This window comes from Cryptomeria japonica, chromosome 10 (genome assembly GCF_030272615.1).
Source record: "Cryptomeria japonica chromosome 10, Sugi_1.0, whole genome shotgun sequence".
NCBI classification, from domain to species: domain Eukaryota; kingdom Viridiplantae; phylum Streptophyta; class Pinopsida; order Cupressales; family Cupressaceae; genus Cryptomeria; species Cryptomeria japonica.
In genome coordinates this window covers 398,050,906-398,073,052 of record NC_081414.1, presented here as the reverse complement: position 1 = coordinate 398,073,052, position 22,147 = coordinate 398,050,906, and the positions used below count along the sequence as shown (strand labels likewise).

The 22,147-nt window shown below is 37.0% G+C and overlaps 1 protein-coding gene across 1 annotated transcript in view; it reads right to left on the bottom strand.

The window, feature by feature from the left end:
* Positions 1–5,435: 5,435 nt before the first annotated feature.
* LOC131038547 (uncharacterized) overlaps positions 5,436–22,147 on the bottom strand; it is a 43,694-nt gene continuing 26,982 nt past the window's right edge. Inside the window, exons 3-4 of the mRNA XM_057971013.2 lie at positions 6,393–6,518; positions 5,436–6,207 (exon numbers count right to left, since the gene is read on the bottom strand). Of these exons, the coding sequence (XP_057826996.1) occupies positions 6,396–6,518 (123 nt within the window). The 3' untranslated portion in view covers positions 5,436–6,207; positions 6,393–6,395. The remainder of the gene's footprint in view (positions 6,208–6,392; positions 6,519–22,147) is intronic.

Sequence of the window (22,147 nt, the reverse complement as noted above, 5' to 3'; positions counted from 1 at the left end):
AGCAAAATGGTTTCGTTCCAGGACGTCAAATTCTAGAATCCATCATTACAGTTCATGAGAATATTCATTCTCTTGAGAGCTCCAACCATCAAGGATTCATGCTTAAACTTGATTTATCCAAAACCTATGATCGAGTGGATTGGAACTTTCTTGTTAAGGTCCTGGTTGCTTTTGGTTTCAACAGTAAATTTCTTGATTTGGTTTGGCAACTCATTTCTACTTCCAGATCGGATGTGATTATTAATGGTTCCCCCTCAAATTGTTTTGAGTTTTCCAGAGGCCTTCGTCAAGGAGATCCCTTATCTCCAACCTTTTCACCATTTTGGCAGAAACTTTTGGGAGATACATGCTCAAAATGATTCAATCTGGAGGGTTGAAAGGCCTAAGACCTTCATATGTCCTTATTTGTTCTCATCAACAATTTGTGGACGATACTTGTTATGGGGGACGCTTCATTTGGGGAAGCTCATTCTCTAAAAAGAATATTGGTGGATTATGTAAGTGTTTCTAGCCAATGTATAAATTAGTCTAAAAGTTCACTATACTTTATTAATACCACTGAGTCAAGGCAAAAGAAGATTTCTAATATCCTAGGGTGTTCCATTGGCAATTTACCTATTGTTTACTTGGGACTGCGCTTTACTCCAAAGTGCTTGATTCCTTTTGGATGTCTTTGATTGATAATTTTCATAAAAACTTGGTAGGATGGAAGGGGGCTCTTTTTTAGCCAGTTTGGCAAAGTTCAACTTTTAAAGGCTACACTACAAAATTTCCCGGTTTATGCTCTAAGCCTATTCAAAATTCTGACTAAATTTGTTGATACTATTGAAAGAATCCAGAAGAAGTTTCTTTGGTCTGGAGTGGAAGAAAAAAAGAGACTGTCTCTTGTCGCTTGGGAATCTATTTGCAAACCAAAAAAATGGGGTGGTCTTGATCTGAGGAATATTTGGATTTTAATAACGCCCTCCTTGCTAAACAAATTTGGAGAATCTTCAACTCGAAAGGTGAATGGAATGTCGTTTGGAAAAGCAAGTATCTCCATCATATTGACTCAATATAGGGATTACTTGAATCTCATGGAATTCCTTTAGGATCAACTCTATGGAATTATGTTGTCTGAGCTAAGAACATTGTTGGCTCTGGAGTTGGCTGGAAATTGGGGTCTAGAAGAGGAATCAAATTTTGGGAGGATAGTTAGATTGGCCACAGACTGCTCTGCAATTATTCAACATTTAGTAAGTACATGGTGGCTTGCAAAGCTAGATTTGGAATTTGGGTTGTTGACTGCTTTGTTGAAGACAAATGGGTTAGTCTTTTAGAAATTAGCTCTAAGTTGCAACCTCTTCAAATTTCTTTGAATTCATATCTGTCGAACTTGTTCAAGGAGGATCAGCTGGTATAGAAATATTCTTCTTTGAGGGAATTCTCGGTTGCTTCGGCCTTGGCTCTCTAGTTTGAGACCCTTCCCTCCGCCCCGACCCCCCCCCTTCCCCCCCCCCCGCCCTCTCCCTTGGGTTGGTGTATGGTATAAGTATCTCATCCCGAAGACCAATATCTTTTTCTGGATCATGTTGCAAAAAAAAAAATTGACCATTGACAAGTTGTGCAAAAGGGGTTTTTGCTTAACTAATAGATGTTTTTTGTGCATGATGGAGGCTGAGTCTAATTTTTCATTTGTTTTTGCATTGTGCTTATGCTTATGAGGTTTGAGGATCCTTACTTTAGACCTGAAATTTGATATGGACCACTCCCTCATCTTTAGTGGATCTTCTTGCTCAATGGAGAGCTTCGACTTCTAATCAAGCTTTGCAATTGTTGCGGTCCTTGACCTTTCCCCATTTGGTATGGGTTTTATAGAAAGAATGTAACAACAAAGTCTTTAGGAATACAGCATCTCCTCCGGAAGTTGTTTTTAACAAAATCCGTAGGGCCATTACAGAAAACTTTCACTATGCCAGAACCAATTATAAGGTTAAGGACAATTCTGGTGTCTCCTCCTAAGATTCTTGGGTTGCCTCTATATGAAATATTAATGTGGATATGTCTATTGATCTCAAACCAGCTAAATCTCCTAGGGATAATGCTCATTGGATCCTTCCTCTGGCTAGGTGGGTGAAAGTTAACTTTGATGGGGTGGCTAAAGGAAATTCAAGGCCGGTTGGTGTGGGGGAGTGATTAGAGATGAAAATGGTAGGCTTATTTCAGTATTGGCACTCCCCTTGGGATGTCAGACTAACCACCTTGTTGAAGTTGTTGAGTCCTACCATGGGCTGAAGCTAGCTAAGATCATTAATGCCAATTTGGTGTGGCTTGAAAGTGATTTTAGTAATATTATTCAATGCTTAAAAGGCCAACAAAAACCCTCATGGACTATTAAAATTTGCATTGAGAAATCTATGGAAATAATAAGGTCATTTCAAAAAGTTAAAATTTTCCATGCCTATCGTGAAGCAAATGGTCTTGTTGATCATTTTGCCAACATGGGTGTTAGGAATAATGATGAAAAGGTTTGGAGCCTTGGTGATCACATTTCGGCTGATGTCAAGGCCTTGTTGTCACATGACTTGTCCCAAGCTAGACAAACCAACCCTTTTTTAAGATTGATGATGTCATTTTTTGATATGATGGTTTGGGCCAATATTAAACAGAGTGTTGATTTATTGCTTTTTTTTCAAAGCCTCGCATGATTTTTGGGTGGTTCTTAGTTTCCTCTAGGGTTTTTTATCTCTGCATATTTCCGCCATAGCTACAACCATGGGAGACGAGAGAAGGGTTGAACCTTTGAACTGTGAAGAGGTCAAAAAGAACAAAACCGTATGGTGAATTCTAGATCAAGGCAGTCTTACCCCTTTCATTGAGAGGTTGCATGGAGCAAATGCTAGTATTACTAAAAAATTTGCTAAGGGTCTAAAAGATGGGAACATTCAAATGGGTGGTAGGAATATTGAGATTGATAAAAAATTGATCGTAGAGGTCATCGGTCTATCCATGGACGGAGCAAAGTTTTACAAAGATAGGAAAATGTCGATGGAACAGTCAAAATATTTCCCAAAAAAGACAAGGAAGAGGTTGGCAAAAGTGGACAAAAGTAGCTATGATACGGGTAAAATTAAAACTATTTGGTGTTCTATGATTTTTGTTCTTATGAAGTATATAACCCTAGATGGCAGTTATACTAGGGATTTTGGGCACCATTTCGTTTTGTTGAATCACTTTAGGCATAAGGTACAGATCTCATTTCCTTTCTTTTTGCTTGCCTCTATCAATGTTAGCATCAAAAATCATAGGAAGAACAAGAAAAACTTTGTTCTTCACAAGGGCCTAATGTTTTTTATTCATGAGCATATCAAAACTCTTCCCTCTCCATATTCTAGAGTTTGCGACCCTTCATATGAGTCTGAGGATGAAGAGTGTTAGCTTCTCTTCTGATGAGGATGAGTGGAATATTGAGATGGAGGATACCAACTTTGAGTCGGAAACTATCCTGAAGTAAGGCCAAAGGGCTAAGAGGAGCAAAGCATCCCCTGTTTCCATATCCAATTCTAAGTCTTTGCCTTCCCATAACACTATTCTGGATAAGTCAGAGCTTGCCTTAAACAGGAATGATAGTTCCCCATTTCCTAATGATCTCAATGTTAATTCCCCTTATCTTAGCATGGATAGAGAAAACCCTGATGATATCTTGGCCATTGCCCGTGATTCTGTTGTGGATAATTTCAAAATGTTTAAGTAGGTTTTCCATGAAGTAAAGGAAACTAATGTTAAACTTGAAGTTGTGACTAGCAAATAAGACAACCAAGGTGCTGAACAGTAGACTATTGAGCAGAGCAAATCAATTGTTGAATCTATGCAAAAGACGGTGAGCACAACGAATGACCTTAAGAAAGATTGTGATAGTAGAATTTCAAATTTGGAAGAGAAATTAAAGAAAGAATATGTTGGTAGATTGAAACAACTGGAAAACAAGTTCCAGAAAGTTAATGATAACCTTATCTCATTGGTAGCTTATAGTCACAAAGTTGTGAAGAATTCAGCTAAAAGCATAAACACAATGGTTGGAAAATTGGAAAACCTCCATCAAGAAGGGACTATACTTGATGTGGAATCCATAGCCCTACTATTCACAAGGGGATGAATGCAAGCACCATAGCATGTTCACCATATGAATGCAAGGACTAAACACTTATCCCAGTTGGCAGGAGGAATCGGAATGTCCTTAAGCAGGATTATTCAAATATCCGCTGAAATCAACCCTGGAGCAAATATGTCTAGAAGATATGAATACTCGAGCAGGAGGATTCATCATTCGGAAGTTGGGAGATGACCGGGAGTTACGAAGCTGCAGAGATAAGGGGATCGCAATGGTTCGAATCCCGAACATAATACTCAATCAGAATGGTCCCTACTATACAACTATCTCCGATCCAACGAAGAAATAGGAGGATACTTCTGGGCCCTCCAAGAGGACTAAAGCCAATTTGAAGAAGAAATCTCCTAATCAAGAAAAACGGGAATCGAAGAAAATAACCCTCAACATGACAACTGAAAGCTGAAGCCACGGAGGCCCTTAAAAACTTGAACTAGGTTTTCCTTTTTGCTCTCGTCTTTGTGGTTGCTGGTCTTTTGTTATCTTTTGGCTTCTTTTTTAAATGGTTATATCTTTAACCAGCGTATTGTAATAGATCTTTGTTGAAGGGTTCTGGGTCTCGTCAAAACCTGTTTGTTCCTTAATAAAAAAATGCATATATTATTTATTGGAGAATATATTATTTGAAGAAGCAATTCCACACGTACTTATAGATAAATATATCTAAATGTCCTTTAATATTGAACTTGAAATTCAGAAATCTTTACTTCGTGCCCTTTGATCATTCATTCATATATATATTTTAATTTTATTATTAAATTCTATTTAAGAAGGGGATGTTACACCCTCTCGGAAAATTCAAATACATGTTATATAGTTTAAAATCAATGTAAGAATAAACAGTACTTACTAAACAAGGTCTTTAACCTTCTATGTAGGTAATTCATAACCGTGAGAAGTTCAGAACTTAGATTACAAAAAGTCTAATACTGTAAAATGACCACTATTATTACCATGGATTGCACCTAAAATACCCATCCAATACAAGGTAGAATGAGAAAATAATGTTGAAAAGGAAAAGGGTATCTATTTATTTTGTTATCCCAGAAATGCTGTCTACCGACAATGAGTTTGAGTAATGCATAGCATTTTGAGACCATATACAATGACAACGCCTTTCAGTGACATCCATTTCAGTAGATCACTCTAGCATGAATTATTTCCAGTTGCATTCAAAACAGCTGGTTTGGATACTTCTGAGGAACAAATCGAAGGAGTTCCATTCATAAATTGCATTCTTTGCATATAAAACATATTTTTCCATTCAATCAATAATTCACTTTCAACATGACTTGAATATTTTTCTTATTATAAAATGCCGATATTTAATGTAGAAAAAATGTATAATAGTCAGTTACTGATATGGAACTCCATTAAGTGAAAAATAATCTTCTTTTGCCACGGGGACAGCACTTACATTTTTTAACTGAGAACATTCCCACTTAATCATTTTTGTGACATAATTCCAGAAGGTGCAACTCTGCAGCAGTTCTCAGCTTTAGTTTCCGTAATTGTCACTTTCATGCTTTGTAATTAATCTTTTGTATAATTTGACAATGCCATTCTAGCAATGCTTCATGCATACAATCATTGATATGATAATTTTACAGATACTCTAAAAATAATTACAAGCTAAACAAGGGAAGCTTTATTAGGACATTGTAAATAACTTCTCTTCATTCTTGAGAAATGAGAAGTTATACCTTTCCTTCCCCATCCTAGAAGACACAATGTACGATCAATCTTTAATTTGGCCACAATGTTCAGTGTTGATGTAAGTTACAGAAATGTAATTCCTACAAAATCAAGGCTGAGATGGTAAATGTAATAGGCCATCAAATATAATGCTGTAGGTTAACATGATATCAATTGGTATAGCTTGCATAAGTTAAATTATATACATTCCGCCATCTCCCTTGTTAGTGTCAACTTGTGACAATTCCAATGATCAAATAAATAACAATTTTAAATCATGTGAGATGAAGAGCAGTGGATACAGAAAGGCAAACTGCAACATCAATTCCTGAATTTCAGGGATCTTCAACAACCTCTACATGATGCTGGAAAACAGAGGTCTGTATTAGATATTCAGACGTGAATGATTACAAGTCCCAACTAAATTTAATTTAGTGAAATACCATTATATTTTCCATACGTAGGTTCACTACTCTATATTTAGATTTGACATGCGCTAGTTAAGTTGTGTCCTAAAAGTCATCCAGAAAGAGAGTGCAATTGTACTCACCTACTACATGAATTTTTGTGATCCAGTTTCTGTAGAGGATCGACCCAAAATGCACAAAGATTCCTCAAGTTCCTTCATCTTGAGAGAAAGTCGTGATTTCTGCTGTTCAAGCACCTGAATTTGTTCCTGCAATGATTGGCAAATTATAGTGAACATCCTACCTTGACTTTGGTATATTTGTTGTGCCAATGTTTGATCAAAAATGTCATAACACTATCATATCCTCTCTCTCAGGAAAACATCCTTAACACACATACTTCCTTAGAGATGGATTTTTTATCAATCGATTGTATCAGTAATTCATCTTTCATACTGTAATCTGAAAAATGTAATAAGGGTATATGGCATAAGAGGCATAGAATATTTGATTTCAGAAAACAATTATTTTATGATTCATCCATTTAAGTTAAAAATAGGAGACAATCTAATTGTTAAGCTCACCCAAATCATAATATGCTGCTTACATAAGAGATGATGTCGTGTCAATATCTAAATTCAAATTAAGAGTAGAAAACTCGTATTAGGAAAGCATCACTTCTGATACAGGGCTTTATTTGTGGAAGTAATTACAGACACTGTAGGAATAGCTTAAATCCTTTCCAAATGCAATCAGATGCACTTAAAGTTAGAAAACCAATGATAAATGTGTAAATTTTAAAGTCCACAAACATCAAAGTTTCTGTTCACAATGTTTGACAAGAAGTGAGAAACTGGTGGGAGAAACGTGTAGCCTTAACAATAGCATAACTCAACTAAGTTCCAGAAGGAAATTAGGGTGGAAAATCGTATTATGGTCTCAGGTAACAAAAATACTTTTGTGTCCGCAAGCAAATAAATGTTGTCAAACAAACAGAAAGCCACAAATTTAGTAACGAAAAGCAGAAGCCTAAAGCAGCTCCATGTAGCTTAAGACCAAAGCTAAGTTGCCTCTTTGGGTTCGTCAATACAGTAATTTTTTTTCCTTACATGTTCAGTACAGCTGGGTATGGTCATGTGTGTGTGTGTAATCAAAGCTACATTGCTGGTTCAGGTTTTGCAGATTTTTTTTTTCCCTAGATTTGGGAAATGTCAAAGCAGTTCAAAACTACAATCAATAATCTTCATACTGCTCTTCATCAAGAGCATCAAGATCAACATTTGGTTCATCTAAACCACAAGCAGCCACAATGTCACTGCCACTAGCCATATTGTGTTAGAATCAGCCTCATCTAAACTAAGACAAACTGTGCAAAAGAAACATCTAAGTCAGCACACTCGGGTTACATTCCAGTTCCTCATCGCCACCTACTTGTAATTGAGTTTCTTATGTGACAGGAGGCAAGTTCAAATGCAGACACTAACTCCTGTAATTTTTTTGGAGCCAATTAGTTGTGCCAAAACTCAACAATGATTGTTTGCAGTCTTTTAAAAAATGCTTTTATGGGCTCATTCTCCTCGACTTCTTGTTGACTTTATTCTTTCATAAAGTCCATGCCATCATAAATTTCACCTAAACACAGTCAATCCATATCAAATAACCTAATCATATTCATGATAGACCCCATGAAACTCAAAATATAATCCACACAAACCAACCAATCATCAGCCAAGATCAACACTCTGACTTTTTGGACTCTATCTATATTTGATTGTCTCCATACACTCCAAAGATTGTTGATGAATAATATTAATTATTTAATATTCTTCTATTAAGCTTGCATGATGAATAATATTATTTAATTAATATTTAAATAAGCGAGTTAAAGAAAATTTCTAAAATAATAAATTAAAGTCACTTTTAGTAAATTTCCCTCTGAAGATTCAAAATTCAAAAGAGAGGGAATTTCAAATTTTGGAGGGATCTTATCAAGAAGATTATAAAAGGACAATTGTGGAGCCAAAATTAATAATTATTCATTCTGATTTGATTTCTCTGTGATTGTGGCTAAGAGCCCTGAGAGCTGAAGGTTTGAGGGTTTTGGTGGTGAGACTTATCCACCCTAGCCTAAGTTGAGCAATTTTGTGAAGTCTCCATTGGAGACAAAATTGCAGGTTGAAGATTTTCCCAAGATTTGAATTTGGAGGAAATTTGTGGATAGAAGATCATCGTTGGATAAAGTTATTTCTGTAGCTTCTTGCTGCCATAAAGTGAAGATTCAAAGGTCAAATAATATTATCACTCTGATAAATCAGTCTTGGACCAGACATGAAGCTTTTGAGGTTTGATTACTGCCCTTTTTGCACAAATTCACTGGGCAATTCTGCTAATATCATAATAGTGAAACTGCAGGGTGTTTTGGATGTTTTTCTAAGAGCATGGATAACTAGGCAGCAAAGACGTGGGTCACAAGGGTTTCCCTTAAGTCGTGGGTTTGGTTGCATGTTAAAAGGCCCTCCTTGATGCAAATAGGGATCTCATTCCTTGGTGTGAATATTCTGAGCAGAGTGTGGGTTCTTTCTTGAAGTCATGAAGATAATTATCAGTTTGTGGGTACCATTGCTGGCTGGGTGCACTCATTTCCTGACTGCTACAAGTCTGAAATCTGAAGAAAAGTTCAACCAAACTAGACGTGGGCATAATCCTTCTTGGTTGGGCGTGTATGCTCTGCAAAATTATTATCTGAGGAGTGGTCAGTCCTGTTATCTTTGTTAAATGTTAAAACCTTGCTGCTATTGAGGGTGTATTAAGTTGTGGAAAGAAAATATTATTGTTATTCTGAGTTCTGAAATAAAATTCAGTTTCCTGATTTAGTTCCTGAAGTTAATACAATTTCAATCTTTACATTTGTATATGATTTCTGAAAGTTGACATATAAACTGCAAGTGTATTAAGATATCAATCTTTTCCAAGGAGCAAACTATGGGATACAATACCAGGAAGAAGGATTGAAATTTTTTGTCCAAATCTAGTCAGGAATATTACACCAACCTCCGCTAATAAACTTGTTACCTTGAAATTTTAGCATTGTGAGATGTCCCCAATTAGAGTAATAGAAAAACCCTAGTTCTATTTCTGATTTATTAATGAAACTGGAATGTAACAGCCATGTAAATTCTTTTCGAACCCTCACTGCTGCAAAAACCAGAATTTGTTATAGTAAACACTAGCTGGGCAGAATTGACACCAAATTCTTCAAAATTATTAATGACAAACAATACCAAACGGTCCAAAACTGTATATCCTCATTGTATGACCACAGTACACTCCGATCTGAAAATATAACTGGTATAACAGCCAATTGGAATCCTCAAATAAATTATGAAATTCGATTTCAGTTGTTGGAAATGTATCGCAATAATATAAATTAGTAAATGCACTCACAACCCTAGATTTGTAGCTGTTTGGCTTGACAAAGGGTTGGAAATCAGCATAGAAACCCTCCAATGAGATTTGCCCTTGCTCAGAAATTAATGATAGCAATTAGAAAAAGGTATAGCCACACTAAATGGCAGAAATCTCCTTCAAAAAACCCTCAAATCTGCATTCACCCTACTGTTGGAGATGCTAGTAATGACTAAAAATGCTAGTGTTACTACCAATCCTTATCACCAATCACCCAAAACAAACCCTAGAATGGTATGGCAGCATAGTTGGATGGTACAGCAAAATGGTAACTCATAAGCATTCACTTACTAAGGCCTGATCTGCCTTGGAGACACCTATAACATGCAATTGATTCTAGATTCTCCCTCTTGCAAGGTGGCACTTCACACTTAACTGACTTTCTGATCAATGATGGCTGAATGAATACAAAGCAGCAACTGGATAACCGAATTTCTGCCCTAGATGACTGATTTCATCCTTCCAATGATAGCATCCAGCTATGATGATGGAAATAACTAAAATCTGTCCTAGTTGATGTTGGAAAATTCACCAAAATTCTAGAAATCCACCCACTAACCCTCAATCATGCTTTGACAACCAAAGATAGCATTTACTTGCAATAAAACCACAGTAGCACCACGTAGCAAACTGAGTATATCTCAGAATTCTAGAAACTGAAAATATCTCTCCTTGGTCCCAAATGTGGAATCCAAGAGGGTTTTCGTCCTCTCAAACCCCAAACAAACCAAGGGCTTCCATCCCAGGATGCCCAAGACTGAACAAGCTGTCCAAATCTGAAAATTGGATGTAAAAGATTAACTTCGATGATCCCAAATGAAGATATGCACCTCCTTGATATATCTTTTCAAATTGGGCCCTTGGATTCTAAATTTCCCTCTAAGTATTTATATATACTTTTAATTTTATTTTAATTTTTTTTGAGAGGTTGAAGCAAGCTTTCTGGTCTTGGGGAGGTGAAGAGTCGCCATCCATTGGACCTGCTATGAGCTTACACTGGCCTTCTGATCGCTATTGGTTCTACTGGCCAGCCTTAATAGTATTTGTTATTCTTTTAGGTGGCTTAGGCAATATTGTAGTGTCATTTTGCTTTTTGAATTTTCTTCATGCATTTGTTTTGTGCTTTTATTTTTAAACCTTTTTGAATTGATATTTACCCCGTTCGCTGAGGTGACAAGCCAGGGCACTTATGCCCAAAGGTGGCGGTGCCTCAAGGGTACATCCTGAGGTACAAAGATAACAGGGAGGGGTTAATGGCATTAACAAATCATTCAAAGAAGTTCGTTCAGCCAAGGACAAAGAAACAACACAAATGTCTACAACATTTGATATCTGCAGTGATGGAGGGATCAGTAGTAGTGCAGAAATCAGAAGAGAAGGTAACCACTCTTCCGGCCCTAATACCTTGATTGTTGTCACTAATAATGATATGCTTGATGCATTGAATAAAGAAGAGCTCAACCTTAGAAACATTGTGATTTTTCTGTTGCTTTGGACAATAACAAGCTTCCTATGAGACGGTTTCTTGATGAATAGTTTTTTGGGGTTTGGGGGAAAAAACTTGGTTTGCATATTTCTTTCTTCCATATGATTTAGAAGGGGCTTTTCATGGTTGATTTAGAAGGGGCTTTTCATGGTTTTCTTTAAAAATCATTCTATGCAAGATAGGGCCCTAGATAAACAGTTTTGGAATGTGGGTAATTTGATGTTTAGAGCTATTAGTGGTCACCTGATGTGTTGAACAAAGAAATTCTGGCTATTTTCGTGCCTAGGTGGTTAGTGATAAAGGATGTTCCTGCTCAGTGATGGGCTTTTTGCCTCAACTCATTGATCTTGTGGGAGAAGTGCTCTAGGTGGAAGAAATGATGAGCACTCTTCACCATATGGATACCAAGCTTTTGGTTGTCCTATCTCCTAGAGTAGACATCACGGAGCAGATTGGCATTGATTTAGGTGGGAATCTCCTCACCTGTAAAATTGATTTACTTGGTGGTCCTAATTCTTTTTTTCTTTGCTAAAAAGATAGGGATCAAAAAAAGAACTGCCCTAGTTTCAAATTGAGGCCCTCAAGAAACCCTACCTTCAACCCTAAAGCAATATGGAGACACCTGCTGAAATACCTATGGGTTCCCAGTCAAAATATTTTCCCCCAGTTTGTGTAACTTAGAAAGATAATACAATAAAGAACTCAACTTCTTCTATTCGAAAAAATAAAGAGGATACAAGTATCTTAAATGATACCCAAATCAACCCTAATGCCTTGCCCAATACTACTACTGGGCTGAAAAAAATGCTTAGGAGCTGGTTTTGGACAAGATAAAACTCAAGATTAATGAAGCAAGAATGAAAAACTTGCAAGATTTGATGGACCAGGTTAAACCAGAGGGGGCTTTTACGTCTTTAGTGGATAAGGGTGCAATAGACAATGGGGGTATGAACCCCATCCTTGACGATTCTCCAATCTCAAGTGATGACGAAATAATGGAAGAAATTGATATAAGCCTTTCCTTTGTTGAAAAGAGAGGGGAAAAGAAAAAGAGGAAACACATCAGTAGAAGTGACAATGAACCTAAAAACAAAAAGAAAGGGAAAGACATAAAATACCCAAGTGTTTTGACAAGTTCAGGTGTACTAAAGAAGGGGTTCCTAACCTAAATGAAGATGAACTTGGACTGCATTAGCTGGAATATCAGGAGTGAGTCCCCTAATAGGAAATTTATCATCAAAAGAATGGCCAAACAATTTGTCAAAATTAATGTTCTCCTGCTAGATGAGGTAAAATATGTGGGCTTCACACTTGACACCACACTGAATCTTATTTAGAAAGATTCAATACACTTATATATCAATCATGAAAAAGGCAGAGGGGTAATTCCCTGCTGTTGAACAGTAAATGGTCTCACTCTATTGAGGAATTTGGCATATCCTTGTGTAATAGAGCTATATGGATTATTTTGGAGATAGGGGAAAAGAAAGTGGGGACATGTTCAATCTATGTTCCTAAGTTCCTAACCACTATGGAGATAGGGTTGAGCTCTAGAAATGGATGAGTAATTTACATAATGTCCCTTGGATTATTGGAAGAGACTTCGATATGATTGAATGCAATGAAGATAAAGTGGGTGTATTGGATATGGGTTAGAAAGGAATGAAAGATTCTTCAGGTAAAAGATGAAAAACAAACTGAACCTTTTTGACTCTTTGGAGGGCCTTAAAAAACATAGCAAAGGAATATGGATTATTTGGTGCAACTTTCAGAAGGGCTCCAAGAGAATTTATTGCAGACTTGACAGATTTTATGCCAATAGAGATGTTTTCCCTTTGACCTGTGGATGATGCATGTAGAGTTAAAGTTCACACAAGCTTCCTCTGATCATCATCCTATTGAGGTCAAGATCTCTAACAATAATGAGAAGCCTTGGGAACTTAAGATAATTTGTTCACGCTGAATACCTCCCTGTTGAATATGGAGCACTGCAATGATGTCATTTTCACTATAATGGAGCTTAATAAAATCGTATTGAAGGATTGTTCTGTTACTGAAAGGTGGAACGGGAATGTCAATAGTTAAGCCACTTTGTTCCAAATCATTGGGAAAAAAAAGCCCTAGATGGTAGGAGAGAAGAATTGGAACTACAGAATAGACTTTGCTTTCTTGAAAAATTGTTGCAAGATGAACCCTCCAAAGAGGTACTGAATGATGATTTGGCTTCTTCTAAACACAGCCTTAGAGCTCTACAAACCAAAAAGGCTCGAGGCCTTAGGATCAGATCTAGAATGAACTGGATCTCTTGTGGTGATAAGGGTTCAAGATTCTCCTTTAACTATATCAAACAAAGGAATATTAAGGAAAAAGTTGATGCAATATGGACTGATGCATAGCTACTGAAAGGGGATTGTGAAGCAATTCTTCCTCTTCTATAAAGATATATTCTCTTCTGAAGGAAATTGCCATGAGTGTATTGAAGCTAGAAATGTTCAAGAGAGGTTATCCCTAGAAAGATCAACAGAGAGAATGCAGAGAGGTTACATAGAAACATTTCCAAAGAAGAAATTGCCCAATCAATTTTGGCCTAGAGCAGATGGATTGCTTGCAGAGTTTTACAAAAAGAACTGTCATTGGATATGTGAGGACCTTCTATAGTTGTACACTGAGGCCACTGGAATGGGTTCTTCAGCCATAACATTAATAGGGGTATCATAAGGCTTTGGCCAAAAGATGGGGATAAATCCTCAATCAACAACTGGTGTCACATTACAAGAACTGGTGTCACATTACACTTCTTAGTGTTTCCTACAAGACTCTAGCAAAGATCCCGACACTAAAGACTAATTGACATTCTCCCTACCTTCATTAGTACCACTCAAACAGGGTTTAAGGTAGATACATTCTTGAGAACTTGATTGCTAGCTAGGAAGCTACTGAGCGGACAAAAAACTCTGAGCAAGAAGTGGGCGTGCTTTTGTTCGATTTGAGAAGGACTATGAGAGGGTGGAGTGGTCCTTTGTGCTTATGACCCTTAATGTTTTTGGTTTCCCTCCTCTCTTTTGTCAGATGATCAAAACTCTCTTCCATAATGCAGTGGCCCAAGTTGATGTCAATGGTATCCTTTCTGATTCATTTACTCTCCAAAGGTCCATTAGGGAGGGGTGCCCCTTGGCCCCAGCCCTCTTTGTTATTGCCTCTGATTCCATTTACTACTTTCTTAGGAGTCCAAGGCTTGGACCAAGTGTTCAAGGTATTGCCCTCACAAATCAGGATAACCTACTTCGTGTGCAATTTGCAAATGATACTACCATGTTTGCTGCTTTGGCTGAAAAAAAATTGATAACCTTATAAACAGACTACAGGTGTTCTATAAGGCTTCAGGTGCTAAGATTTCTATGGTTAAATATTTGGTTCTGGGGTGGAAAGACAGAACTCCTGACTGGTTGGGAAATTCAACCTTCAGTGGGTTGCCCAAATAAACACGTCAGGTATTAGGCATCCCCTTTGCTGTCAACCCTTGTCTTAAAAGTATGTGGATATAAAAGCCATTGAGGGCAATAAACCTTGGAAAGTGCTTGTGAGAAACAATATTCTGTTGGCCTCCCCTAGAAATGCTAAAGGCTGGAAAGGGTTGAATATCTATGACTCCCTATTTGGTAAATTCTTTGTGGTCCCCTGTCGTTCTAATGTGTTCAAGAGCATATGTAAGGCTTGTGAATTGGTAAGGGATTAACTATTAAGGTCACTGGTTGTGACTTCTACAGCAGTAATGACAACGAAGTTTATGATGCTAGATCTATTTGGTGAAATCTTCACCACGAAGATAAGCCCCTTGCTCTGTTGCAGGGATGTTCCTCCAAATTGTGGCACAACAAAGGCATTGAGAATTTTTCTCATATTCTGAATAATATGAATTGATATCTTGGTCTGACCTGAGTATTGAGTACTATCTTCCTCAATCCCATTGGAGGAGTTACTCAGTGGTTAGGAAAGCTTGCAAAATTCTGAATTTTCCTATCAAAATGATTTCTGAAACTGATATGGTTAACAAGGCTCAATTGTGTGATGGCACATTGTTACAAAAAGTTACCTCCAAAGTGATATACAGCTCTATAGTGAAGAAACCTGTTGTGACCAATCACCTCAATGAGTATTGGAATTTGACTTCTAGTCCTGCGCAATGGTCTAAAATTTAAATCCCTCAATCACCTGTAGTCTAGGACTCTAGTGTGTTGGAACCAGAGAAGTCATCCTTTAAATGGCTCTTGTTGTTAAAAAAGATTCCATTGCATAGTCATGTCATCAATCTTTGTCCACTATGTAGAGTGCGTGAGAATGTTGAGCATATTTTCGTCTTGTTTCTTTGCTAAAGAGGTCTGGTCTATTTTTCTTTCTGATTTGACTTCTTGGACATCCAACAAAAATAAATGTATGCTTGAGATTTTGCTAGGCTACATTAGAGGTCTTGGTAAAGTCTATAATCTCTTTTGGCTTGTTCTTTCAGTTGAAATTATGTGGTTTTTGTGGAAACTTAGAAATGAGGAATGGTATCAAGGCCGGACGAGGAAGCATATTGAGTCTTTCAAAAGACTCATTTTCAGTTATGTCTCTACACAGGTCATTTGTTAGTTTTACTTTCAGATTAACAGTAAAATCAGAAAACAGATTTAGTAACTAGAATTAGATTATTTTCTGTTAGAGTTTTCAACTTAGTGAATGACAGAAAGCAAACAAAATAGATAAAAATGAGACAAGACAACATTACCCTGGGAAAACCTCCTAGGAGGAAAAACCTAGCAAGAAAAGATCCTCAGATCTGATTATGAATTATACACAATATTCTGATTACAACACTTATCTCTTTAAGAGGTCTGATGTGACCACACTTAGGGCTGATGTAGATGGCTAATCAGTATCAGGTCTGCACCTCAGATCTGCACTTTTGTTTTCATCAAACAGCAACCTGGTCTGCACTTTTGACACCTTATTCTTGACAGCAGTTCGCACTTTTCAATGGAGATATCCACACCTAATGTTTACACCTTGGCAGCAGATGTAGTTCGCATTCATGCACAGCAGATAACTGACTAAATTCGCCCTTTTCCTTTTACTGGAAATTTGCATTCAACTTCAGAGCTAATTCGCATTTTGTGAAGGAAGATATGAGATAATTAATGAGGTCAAGTTGTTCTTTATTTGTATATGGCAAGGGACCTATTTGAGGTCGGCTTGGACTAAATTGGCACCAATTCTTTATTTATTTTTATCCCTTTTGTGAGATATATCCTTTGTGTTATAGGGCCGGGAACACGTTTCCCTTAGAGTGGCGTGCGAGAGGGGAGAGAAGGGCCCAGCCCTTGGCGGATTCCAATGTTGCCTTAAGGCAATTGGAATCCGCATCCTACCTAGTTACAATCAACAATTATCACTCTTGAGATATCCAAAGAGAGGTTTGAGGAGCTGAGGGACTTTGTTCCTGAAATTGTGAGATCTAATGAGGAGATTTATGCTATAGAGCCACCTATAGGGTGGACTGACATGGACTCATACAGTGAAAGCTTTGCTTGATGGTATACAATGCTCCTTATTTTTGAGTCCGTGGTGAAGGTTACTACAGGGACTGTCATATGTCTCTCTCCCTTTTGATAAATCTATGTGTGCTAATTCTGTGGCTACCAGAAGGTGTAATTTTCGCAGAAACTGCTCCAATCAAGAATCTTTGGTATATGCAGTTTTTTGGGAAATTTTTGGGTAATTTTTGGGCATATATTATGATGTAATGGACTCTATACTATCCTTTTGTGCTGGTCCACTGTATGCTGGTGGCAGTTTGATCAGACTCTCCTCATTGTACTCTAATATTCTTGGTAATATATTATCAATTTAAAAAAATATAAATTTTAAGTATTTAAAAATACTCTTATTTTAATACTAGTGTTTAAAAACACCTTTTATTTTATTATAGTAATATTATTAAGTTGCCTAAGAAATATCATTCCAAAATTCATTTTGTTTTCGGCTCCATGGGACATTATCATACTTCTCTATCCTAACTTCTTTAGAGTATGAATCTAAGAAATCTAAAAACTTTGAGGAAGTTGCATCCACACTACTTGGTTCTTCAACTCAAATATATACTTTTTGCCCTTGTTTCAATGGAGAGAGTGTTCCTTTTCCGATTGTGGTTTAGTTTTGGCTACTACCAACTTGTAATATCCCCAAATAGGGATAATACAAAAACAACCATATCTCCAAAAATAGGACACAGAAAATTCTGAAATTTTATTTGCGTATAAGAAATTCTTCAACAAACTCAGATTTACATTCAGATCATAGAACTGATTTTTCTGCTAATATAAATAAATTTCTGATTATTTCCGAGTATAGAAAAAGTACAGAAAAACACTCTAAATCTGCCCAAAAACTTCAGAAATGATTTACATTGACTGACTTCTAATTTTCTAAGATGAATTTAATTAACAATATGCAGATTTAGACACAAATACCTCATAAATGACTTCAAACGCTAGCTGTCCTTGCCAAAACACCCAAGAAATTAGAACTAGGTAAGTTCTATTTGTTTCCACTTGTCCTTGTTGCTATCTTCAATGAAGCTCGGTAAAACAAAGACACCTTGTTGTAGTTAACCTAAATCTAAACCTGATGCTTGAATTCACCTTTAGAAAATAGCCTCCAAACCTGATAATGAATTGCAACTCTGATAATGATGTGCTAGGGCATCACAGACCAAAGCCCTTCCATCGAAACACATCCTTCTAACTAGGGGGAGCCCATATGTCTCTATGAAACCAGGGATACTCAAGGATTTCACACCTTAAGCCAAAGATTGCAACAAAGATAAAAGACTGAGAGCATAATGAGCCCTAAAATAACCCTAGAATGTTATATAATAACTCCCAAAGAGATGATTTAACCTTAGCCCTTGATCCAATACCAACTCAATCCAATGCTCCACATTAAAACCCTAAAAATGAGCCAATAGACTCCTTGAAAACCCACGCCCCCTTGGCCTTTTTGTCACATGCTAATTAAAATCACTCAAAGTACATGTAAAGGGGGACAACTTAAGTCTTTAGGCTAGGAGTCACTCAAGTTGCATAAAAAGACATGCCACAACTTAAGAATAATATAGAATACAGGCCAAGGACTCCACACTTACCCAACAATGCTCTACGTCCTCTTCCTCTTGAGTAATCCAAGGAAAGGACAATCAATGCACTGTTAATCCTCAAGGTTTGAGTTGAGGACATCACAGTCCTCCCCACCCAAAGAACATTTGTCCTCAAGGATTTATAGACTAGGATTCTTAAGAATCTCTTCTCCTTCCCATGTTGCATCCTCTAGAAGGAAAGTTTTTCCACTTGATGAGATATTCAGAAATTATTTTATCCCTCAATCTTTTCTCTCTTACTTGCAAAATTATTTTAGGTATGAGTATCAACCTATCCTCTTCATCCATAGGGAGCAATTCCATAGAAGGAATCACTTGCTGTCCAGGAGCCTTTTTGAGGCATGACACATGGAATACATTGTGAGTTTTGATTGTAGATGGCAGCTCCAACTCATATGATACTTCACCAATTCTTTTAATCACCTTGAAAGGCCCATAAAACTTTGGTTTAAGCTTTTCTGCTCCACTTATTTTCAATGAGGATTGTCTATAAAGTTGAATATGCAAAAATACCACGTCTCCCACCTCAAAAGATATCTCATCTCGATGGCGACCAGCATATTTCTTTTATTGTTTTTGTTCAATCTGAATATTATCCTTAAGTGCCTTAAGGATATATCTTGATTCTCTTTGGCCCACTCAAGAGCTTTTGGAGTTCTAGTATTAGAAAAAACCAAACCCAAAAATGTAGAAGCTTCATAACCATACAAAGCTTCAAAGGGGTCATACCTATGCTCATATGATATGTAATGTTGTAATAGAATTCTGCCAAATGTAACCACTTGGCCCATGCCTTTTGCTGCCCCAAAACGTAATTTCTCAAGTAGCCTTCAAGCTAAATATTTGCAATCTCTGTTTGACCATCTATTTAAGGATAATAACTAGTACCATGATTGAGTTCTATTCCAGCCAACCTCATCAACCCTTGCCAAAAAGTGCTAAAGAATATGTGATCTCTATCATTTACAATTCTCTTTGGCACACTATGAAGTTTGAACACTTGTTCAAAAAACGGACCAGCAACTTGTAGTGCTTTAAACTCGAAAGGCATTGGCATAAAATGAGCATATTTAGTGAGCCTATCCACCACAACAAAAATGCAATCCTTATCATTGACCTTGGGCAGCCCAATAATGAAATCCATTGATATTTGTCCCCACTTATGATTGGGAATAAGAAGTGGATTTAACAACCTGCTAGAAAACAAACTTCAGCTTTGTTCCTCTGGCACTCTATGCATTCCTCACATTTTTGAACATCATCTTTCATACCTTTCCATGAAAATCTCTCGCGGATGTACCTGTATGTCTTCAAATAACCCAGATGACCAGCAAACTGAATGTTATGGACAGCAATAAGAATCTTATGTTTTAGCTTACTCCTGGTACTAAATAGATTCCATCCCTATAATAGATGATGTCATTCAACACTTTGTACCTTTCATCATCAATTTTATCATCTATAATCTAAGTTGTCGGTTCAGATTCAAGAACCCGGTTTGCTGGTTTGGCAAAATTTTGAAAAGGGGTTTGGGTTTGTTAGTGTGTGTGTGTGTGTGTGTGTGTGTGTGTAACAAAACCACCATAAACTTGTAATCATAGCATCATATACATCAAGTTCAACATCAAAATATTAAATAATAATATCAAGTTCAAGTATCATTGTTTCAACAATTGGAATTATAGGTTTAAAGTTTAATCATCAACATCATCATTCTCATCCTCCTCATCACCGACATTGACATTAGATGAACCAATGCCAATGCCAATGCCACTTCCACTTGCACTATTAGTGTGCTCACTTTCCAAGTCGTCAAATGCAAGTCAGTATGCTCTAGCTCCATATCACACATGTTCGACTCCCTTTGCTTGTAGTCATGTTGCTTGTGTGAAAGGAGACGCAAGTTGGAATACACATATAATAAGTTCTCCACTCTTTTTTATTGCAAGTTATTGCGCTTTACTGAGTGGATGAAAGAATATGTGGTCCAATTTCTTTTTGATGCAGATGAACTAGCAACCTATGAAGACAAAGTAAACAATTTAAGTTATAAAATTACTAGCAACCTATGAAGACAAAGTCACGAAGACAAAGTCAACTATAAATAAAATTTACTTGTGATAAAATTTTGACTACAAGGGGTTGCAAGTTTTGGAAGCATGTGCCATGGAAGTACCACCAACTATGAGCATCCTTCTTAAACCTATGATGAAGAGCGTCAACACTTAGACCATTTGCGTTTACAAAATATGTGAACTCATTTGTAATCACATCTCGCACTTCATCTTTCAAGGAAGAGTCTAAGGAATGCTTCCTTGTACCCTTCGGAAACTTCTAAATCTCTCCATGGTGCAAGCCTTCTTGGTTGATCAAGAAACTAATTGCTATAGTACTATGGTGTCCAGGCATAGGCAAGAAGATGTAAAGGAGTGGTCATCTTATTCCATCTTTCTACAACAATTGCTTGCAATTGTTTGAAGAAAGTCTTGGGGTCTTGCTCTTTTGCATTTAGGATGCACTTCATCTGCTCAAGCATTGGTCAATGCCATCATAAACCACTCGAATGCAAGACATATCCATGTCAGTTTAGCGAATCATGCTCATAATGGGCTCGGTGAAACTAAGGAGATACTTCACAAGATCCCACCATGAGTCATCTAATATCCTTTGCCTAATTTTTGTTGCCTTCTCTGTGCTACTTTGCTTCCATATAGCCCAATTTTGGCTGATCACCATATTACAAAGTGCCTCTTGAAATTTCACAAGTTATTTCAAGATGATTGTTAGATGCAAAACGGGTCTCTGCAACCTATAACAAAAATTAAAGCCAAAATGATTAAAAAATAAGACAAACTTTAAAGAAGAATACACATAACACAATCAAATTATGAACATTGAAAATCAAAAAATCAGAAAATGTAAAATTAAATTACTATTTCACTTATTACCTTCAATAGCTCCAAACTTGAAAAAGATCTAAAAATCCCTTGAGATGTGTGGTGGTTTGTGATGAACATCTAGATGTCCTCAACCTTTGCATACCTATTTGATCCAATCAATTTTACTCCCAATCTTTTGTAGCATAAGATTGAGTGAGTGGACCGCACAAGGTGTCCAAAAGATATGGTGATAGCATTCCTCAACCAACAAATCAACAGCTCAACATTTTTTTGTGTTGTCCATTATGACTTGAACAACATTACGGGGTCTCACTGTCTCAATGGCAAAGATGAGAATATTTGTGATAAATTGCCCATCTTTTAACTGGTCCTCATAATCCACAACTTTCAAAAACATTGCACCTTTAGGGGACACCGCAATTACATTGATGAAGGGACGATTTCTAGAATCTTTCCACCCATCTGAAACAATGGATACATTTGTCGTAGTCCATAAATCCCATATAGGCTTCAATGCATCTTCAACCCCCTTGACCTCTCTTTCCAACAAGGTTCCATGTACCATATCATAACCTGGGCCTTTATACCCTCTTGGAGGTTCATTAACACTTTTCAACATCTTTTTCCAATATAGGGAGTGAACAACATTGAAAGCCAACCCATTTGCATATATGCATCTTGTTACATCTTGGTTGGCAATGTCTTGACTCTCATTTTGAAATACACTTTCTAAAGGCCCCTTTGATCTTTTGTGTGCAATGGGTGCTCACTTTCAAGCTCAGTTGTGGAAAGAAATGGGTGGTTTTCTACTATAATATTGGGATTAGATGGGGGTTGCATTCCCTTTGATTT